General features: G+C 44.5%; 1 protein-coding gene across 1 annotated transcript in view; it reads left to right on the forward strand.

Annotated features, from left to right (window-relative positions):
* The first annotated feature begins 6 nt into the window (after positions 1 to 6).
* Positions 7 to 7,418, forward strand: part of WWTR1 (WW domain containing transcription regulator 1) — a 23,635-nt gene continuing 16,223 nt past the window's right edge. Inside the window, exon 1 of the mRNA XM_057385172.1 lies at positions 7 to 437. Within this exon, the coding sequence (XP_057241155.1) occupies positions 49 to 437 (389 nt within the window). The 5' untranslated portion in view covers positions 7 to 48. The remainder of the gene's footprint in view (positions 438 to 7,418) is intronic.

The raw sequence follows: 7,418 nt of genomic DNA on the forward strand, positions 1-7,418 counted from the left end.
CCCCGCCCCGAGCCGGCTGCGCCCGCCGCCGGGCCGGAGCGGCGGAAAATGAACCCCGCGGCCGCGGCCCCGCCGCCGGGCCAGCAGGTCATCCACGTCACGCAGGACCTGGACACGGAGCTGGAGGCGCTCTTCAATGCCGTGATGAACCCTCGGCCCAGCTCCTGGCGCAAGAAGATCCTGCCCGAGTCCTTCTTCAGGGAGCCCGACTCGGGCTCGCACTCGCGGCAGTCCAGCACGGATTCGAGCGGGCCCCCGCCGCGCCCCGCGCCCGCGCACGTCCGGTCCCACTCCTCACCCGCCTCGCTGCCCGGCGCGGGCCCGGCACCGCAGCACGGCCACCTCCGGCAGCGCTCCTGCGACGTGACGGACGAGCGGCCGCTGCCGCCGGGCTGGGAGATGGCGCTCACGCAGACCGGACAGCGCTACTTCCTCAAGTGAGTGCGGGCGGGCCCGGCCCTGAGGGGCGCTCGCCGTGAGGCGGAGGGGACCGCGCCGTGAGGGGGACGGGGGAGACCGCGCTGTGAGGGGACCGGGGGAGAGCGCGCCGTGAGGGGGACGGAGGGGACCGCGCCGTGAGGGGGACGGGGGAGGCCGCGCCGTGAGGGGGCCGGGGGAGACCGCGCCGTGAGGGGGATGGAGGGGACCGCGCTGTGAGGGGGATGGAGGGGACCGCGCTGTGAGGGGACCGGGGGAGACCGCGCCGTGAGGGGACCGGGGGAGGGCTCCGGGCCTGAGGCGGGCGCCACATTCGGGTGGAAAATCTCTCTCTTCCCCGGGAGCGCTCCGGGAGCCTCACCGCGTTTCTTTCCCGCTTGGCCGCGCGTCCGAAATTCTGAAATTAATTATCTGGGAAATGAGTTCAGTGAGGGTTGTTCTGGCGGRTTTGTGGAACGGGGCAGCGGAGCTGTCGGAGGGGGAAGCGGCTGTGAGGGGTGGCCCGGATCCGGCCGCGGGGTGTTCAAAGCATCTCCGTCTGCGCCTTGTTCTAGGGACAGATTGTAAAAAGTGACGGGTTTTGAAGCCGATGCGTCTTCCTTGCGGTCGCTTTTGTTAGAGCGTGTTGTTTGTGGCGTTTAACATTTGATTTAAAGCGGTTTTATAGGCCTGAAAATATGGAATCGCTGTAATAAGTGGTAAGGCAAGAGTGCCTTTTTTATTTTGGTAGATTCTTTAACTCAGCTACAGATTCATTGCAAATTGAGTGGCACTGCGTTAACTTGGTAAATCAGGTAAAATGTTTGCTAACGGAATGAAACATTTAGTGATGAAGCATCTACCTGAGGATATTGAGGGAGCTCACCTGCCAGAGCTCCAGGCTGTTTGGTCAGAAGAGTAAAATCTCCAGTTCACATTAAACTGTGTGTGTGGGGGTATTCAGCCTTCATAAACGGCATATGCACATGTGAGGGGRAAAAAAAAAAGAGCAAACTGTTTTCAAAAGTGAAAAAAGTAATAATTTACTTGATTTTATAATGATTTCTTTGCCTCGTGGATTTGGAATCTCCAGTGCATTACTCAAGAGCCAGTCTCTGAATTACTCGGTGCAGAGTTCAGGTTTTTGCCTTTTGTCACCCTCTAGCAGCTACCAGCAAAGCGTSTCAACACCTTTCTGTATGCTACTCTGTATTGTTTGTGATCCTGTGTGCGTATGTCCTGGGATCCACACTTAGAAGTTTGTTATTAACGTGSTTTATCACCCAAATGAGAAGGTCTCACGTCCCACATTTTGCAAGTATTTTTCTCGATAGAGCAAGGACAGAGAAGTAGCTGACTGACCGGAGCACGGTAACAGACCATTCATAAATAATTATTCAGTATAAATTCTTGCTTGGGTTTGGCCAGGGAGTGTTTTCAGATACCTCTGGCTAAAAATTGCATAATACAAYCGTCGTCTGCTTTGTGCTTTTTGACTGATACCAAAAAGAGCTCATGCTGTTTCACCTTCTTGTCTGAGTTAGGCACAGTTTTCCAAGTCGATGGATTCTTTTTACTTAGACCAAAAATGCGAGGCCTTATTAAATAAAAAACATGGGTAAACACTCAAAGTATCTTTAATTTTTTTTTTCCAAATCCTCTCAACAGTAATAATCTGATTAACAGCATCTTTTTTTTTAATATACAATATTCATTTTGTATGTGATTTGTTACCAAAGTTAATCTTTGTTTTGTTTCCCCAGTTTTAGCTGTCCACTAGAACTTCTCATTTATATAAAGGCATAAAGAAACACATCATTCCAATTAATTTTTAATGTATTTCATTGTACCCCAGTGCTTTGGGGAATAATATTTAGCTATAAAATGCTCACATATGAACTGTAGTATTTTACAAGTGGTGTCATATTTGTCAGGTGAAAATATAATTTAAGATTGATTATGGAGAGCAGCATTTAAAGCTGTGTGCAGTGAAATAGAGGGTCTGAGTCAGGGTTTGTGCTAAAACTAGGGTACAAGGTTACGTTTGCCTGTATTCAAGGAAAAAAATAAAAAGAGCTAGTGCTTTCCCAGCATAACGGTAATGATTTGTTTCTTGGCATTAGCAAAGGAAAATTGAGAAACCCATTTAGAGTAAATAGCCACAATAGGTCCTGGTAAAGTCTTTGTTGAAGTTCAGAATGCAGTTTGTCGTATTTAAACGTATTTTCAATAATTATTTAACAGAAGWACTTGTGGGAGTCTCAATGAACAGCAAGCTAACCTTGTTGACAGGACATCAGCTACAGCTTGAAGCAGTTGCACTCCTGCATGTCAGTTCCTGCAGAAATTTTCTGGCTGTGACTGGAAGAAACAAAAGTAGCCTGGGGACCACTCCACCCTGTAATTAAATACCAAACCGCACAAGTGGGGGCTGAAAAACAGGCTAATAAGCACACACTTGCAGCCATGTTATCTAAAGCATTTTTCTCTGTGTGCATGTGTGGAAAAAAATGTGATTAATTTCTGATAAAAAGCATTTCTGCACAGACAGGCAAACTCCCTGCTCTTATGCCTGTGAATGGGGAATGCCATTTGCATGTCGATCACACGCTGGACTGTGTGATATGTATTGTGTAAAAAGAATATTTCAAGCGCTACTTTATGCCAGTTTGAGGTTAGGTGGTGCGGCTTCATATTTCAAATGAAGACCGGGGATTTAATATTTTCTCAGTGTTTATAGGGAGCTTAGACTCTCATAAACAGATAGGTGAAACTGTTACCACTGTAAATCACTGCAGGACGGCTTATCACTGATTCCTTGCACTCATAGTCCTTGGTCAAGTAATTCTTGAAGGCTGTATTAAACTGTTTTGTTTCGGAAACCAAAAACAGTATTTGAACTGATAGCCTTAAATTTTGTGTTGGCTTTTAAAGAAGCTCTCAAAACTTCTTGATTGATGAATTTTCTCAGTCTTCACCTTGACCTGAACACAGCAGCACCTGAGCAAAAGGAGAATCATTGGGAAGCCAACCTAGGCCGAAGGAAACTGCAGTTYCTGTTGTGCTGCTGAGTGTGTCTCTTTGGAAGTCACATCATTTCTGTGTGCCTTCCTTTCTGGACTTCATTTCAGCATCTGTTCTTATCCATGAGAACATTTCTGTGCATTGAAGCAGACAGTGTGCAGTAGAAAACCTTAAMTATGCTTTGTGGAAGCTGTTTGTTACAACACCAGCTCACATCCTCTCATAGTGGTGCCATTCTGAGTGGATGTACAGCTTGCCTTCCTTCCCATGGATCAGCTCAGACTTGAACCACCAGAATATCATAGGCAGTTGTTGGTGATTCTTTACTGATTGCTGCCAGCAGCACAAGTTCAAAATCCCTGGAAAGGGCTGCAGTTTGCTCTTTAAATACACTTCTGCTGTCAGCTCGTTTACAAATAGTTTGTGCAAACTGCAGCAGCTCCCCCAACACTTTTGGAGATGGAACACACAGGTGTGTTTGTACAGGGAAGGCACCTTACCCATCTATTAGATTTCCAGACCGTATTTCACTTGATAAAATCATTTGGGCAATGTGCATTCAAAGTCACCTTTTTCTAAAAAGAAGGAAAGAAAAAACCTGAACTGTGGGGTTTCTCCACACCCAGAACTCAAGCCCTCAACCTTTGTAATGTTGAGGTAGAAATGCCACAGTTATTTTCAAAATTTCTTAAAATCCTTTATTCTTAAATGCTCCAGGAATGAAATTAACTGCCACTTGAGAAAGGCTTTGGACTGTCTGCTTAGTCAGACTGTTGGAATAAAAGCAGTTTTTCTCATTTTGACCCTGTTCATATGTCACTCTTTCAGAGTGTCGTGTGGACACTTCTGGCAGTGCCCTACCTTCAGTAGGTGTCTGGAGTCAAACAAAGCTTTGCAGCAGTGACTGAGTAAAGCAGTTTTTCTCATTTTGACACTGTTCCATGTCTTCTTTCAGAGCAGTTTTGTCGTGTGGAYRCTTCTGGCAGTGCCCTCACCTTCAGTAGGTGTCTGGAGTCAAACAAAGCTTTGCAGCAGTGACTGAGTAAAGCAGTTTTTCTCATTTTGACACTGTTCCATGTCTTCTTTCAGAGCAGTTTTGTCGTGTGGAYRCTTCTGGCAGTGCCCTCACCTTCAGTAGGTGTCTGGAGTCAAACAAAGCTTTGCAGCAGTGACTGAGTGCAGCCTGTGCTGTGTGGGATTGTCCTGCAGCTCTGTGGGGAATGTGGAAAAGGTCAGCCTTTGGGAGCTGAGGAGGAGAATTTGCTGTGGGAGTTCTTCACAAAAGGGTTTTTATTTAACGTTTGGTTTTGATGGTGCATTTCCCATTTCATGTTTTTCTCGTTCTGCATAGGTTCTCTCAGCCCTGGCATCACCAATTTAGATAAATGTTAGATAAAGCTTAATTTTAGATAAAGCTTAATTTTATCAGAGGTGGTGGAGGGCTCTGCATCTTTATTCGTGTTTTATAGTTGGCATTTTGATTTTTGTCTGTTACTGAAAGACTTTATGGCAATGGAAGATCAATGAAATCGTGCTGCTGCAAGACAACAGAAAATTGTTAAACTCTGTGTAGTTATACATCTTCTGAATTATTTGGTGGATTTTCGATTATGTTCATGCTGTATATTGATAGTCAAAGACTGCTCAAAACACTCGTTAAATTTTGAGATTTTGACATGGTGTTTTTTAGCAATTATGCCAGATCTTTCTCATAACAAGGAGTAGGACAGTAAAGGGTGAAAGAGAAGCACAAGTTTGCAGAAAAATTAACGGGGGTGCAATGAAGATACAGGAGCACTGTCTGTCTTTTGKGCTACTTTTGCTGCAGACACTGACATACATTTGCATTTGGGTACTTTGTGCTACTGGCTGGTTTGCTTTACTGAAAGCATGCCTTCTGCTGAGGATATTGTCTCATGAACATTTCCTTTTTCTGTCAGGATGGCTTCTACTAGAACAATATTTTCAGTGATCTTTTTTTAACTTGCAGAAACAAATGTCTGATTCATTTTTCTGGAAAAAACAGGAAGCTGTAAAGTGGACTGGATAAGAAGTGCCTACTCTAACTTAAAAGGTAGTTTCTAAAGGTGTAAAGCAAACTGGAAGTAACCTTGTTAGATACTACGGGGATATTAAAGTTTTGCTGTTTCTCTCCTAATTATCTGAACCTTACAGGAAGAACAATTTAAGGTGATCTTGCAAAAAAAAAACAAAAACAAAAAAACAAACCTAAAATCCCAAAAAACACCTACTCATATGCATAAAACTCTGTGTCACGGACAGCAGTGCCAGCACCCTCTGACTTTCTCTGTGGTGGACTTGTGGCTTTAGGGCATGGATCTGATGCCTAGCTTGAGTCCCAATGAGTTATACCCAGAAAATAAAGACACTGATTTTGTTTTGGCTGAATTGAAAACGGAAATACAGGGTGATTGCTCTTACTCAGGGAGGCAATAATCTGATTACTTTCATTATTGTGAGTTATGAAGCTGTCAACAGTAGTTAAATTTTACCAGTTTAATTTTTATATAGGACTGCTTTATTACTGCTTTATTACTGTCCCYTCTCTCTCTCAGCTGAAAGCTGTGTTGGGGAAGCTCAGACTGGRTACCAGGGAAAAGCTCTTCACTGAGAAAATAGCCAGACACTGGAAAAGCTCCCCAGGGACGTGGCCCCAAGCCCACTGTTGCTCAGAAAACTTTGGGTGACTCTCAGCTGGTTTAACTTTGAGGCTGCCCTGCGTGGAGTCAGGAGTTGGACTGGGTGATCCTCGTGGGTCCTTTCCAGCTCAAGATACTTTATGTTTCTATGAAATAATYCCGCATTTATTTAATAAGTCCAATTGAAATACAAGGAGACTGCTTTCCGGGTAAGAAGCTTGTCTTGAAATACTTAATTTCTACTCAATCCTAAAAATCTGATTTTAGGTACCAGATTTTAAATGGTGTCCAGGGAACACCAGTGCAGAACTGTCACCTTTCCTCAGCTCAGGTCAACTGTCAGCTCTGAGACATTGTTCCTTTATTTTGGAAAGGTTTTGTTTGAGAACAGACTTGGTCTTTTAACTGGCTGCTGCTTTTCATCTGTTTTTCATGGCAAATGATCACATTTCCCAACCATTTGCAAACAGTGACTGTCTGGCAGGATTTCCTGGATACACATTAGTTTTGAGATTGTAAAAGGTCAACTTTCTGAACTCTGGCAATTGGTGTGATKATTTGTCCTGCCTTTTCTACCACGAGAACGAATCTCCTCTTGTGGAGGGTAGAAAGAGAGTCGAAGAAAAATTCCCCTGTTACCTGATCACCTCCTCCACCAATAGTAAAGGAAAAGATAATGACAGTAGGGCACCTCCTGACCTTTGTGTTCTAAAACTTTCTGAAGAGCTGGAACCAAAACGGTGGGAATCAGAGTTTTGTAAGAAACTTCTGAAGAAGTTATTTATAACTTGATCCYGTTTTTGTCTAGTAGAGTGAGGTATTGGCACCCTCACAGCACATAACTCATAAGGTGAAATTGTGTGCACAGAGGGCAGTGGATAACTAGTGCTGACGGTGAAAAGAACTGTGTCTGTTAGACTTTTTAAAAATATCCTCATCTCACCTTCAAAATTAAAAGTAAGGGGGTAGTCAAAACAGGTAAACTCACASAGGTTTATAGAAATTGGACTAACTTTGTACTGTGACTCCACTGGAGGAAGTGATGGGATTTTTGTCACGTGCAKATGCCAGATAAAAGATTGAAGCCATTGGGATTTTTCTGTGTTGTGAGGGAACTCTAACGCTAAATGGGTACTGGGCAAGAGTAGAGAAGATGCTGATGCTGATGAATGACACGTTTTTGTCATTGCGTGGAATCCATCAGGCATTTTCTTCAGGCCCTGAAAGTGAGGGGCGTGTTTGAGTATCAGAAACCCTAAAGAGTGTCTTAATCTTACAGGGAGGAGGGAAGAGTCACACTCCACATCCCTCAGCTCC

The sequence above is a fragment of the Malurus melanocephalus genome, unplaced genomic scaffold (assembly GCF_030028575.1).
Source record: "Malurus melanocephalus ecotype Western Australia unplaced genomic scaffold, MMel_1.1 scaffold_797, whole genome shotgun sequence".
NCBI lineage: Eukaryota > Metazoa > Chordata > Aves > Passeriformes > Maluridae > Malurus > Malurus melanocephalus.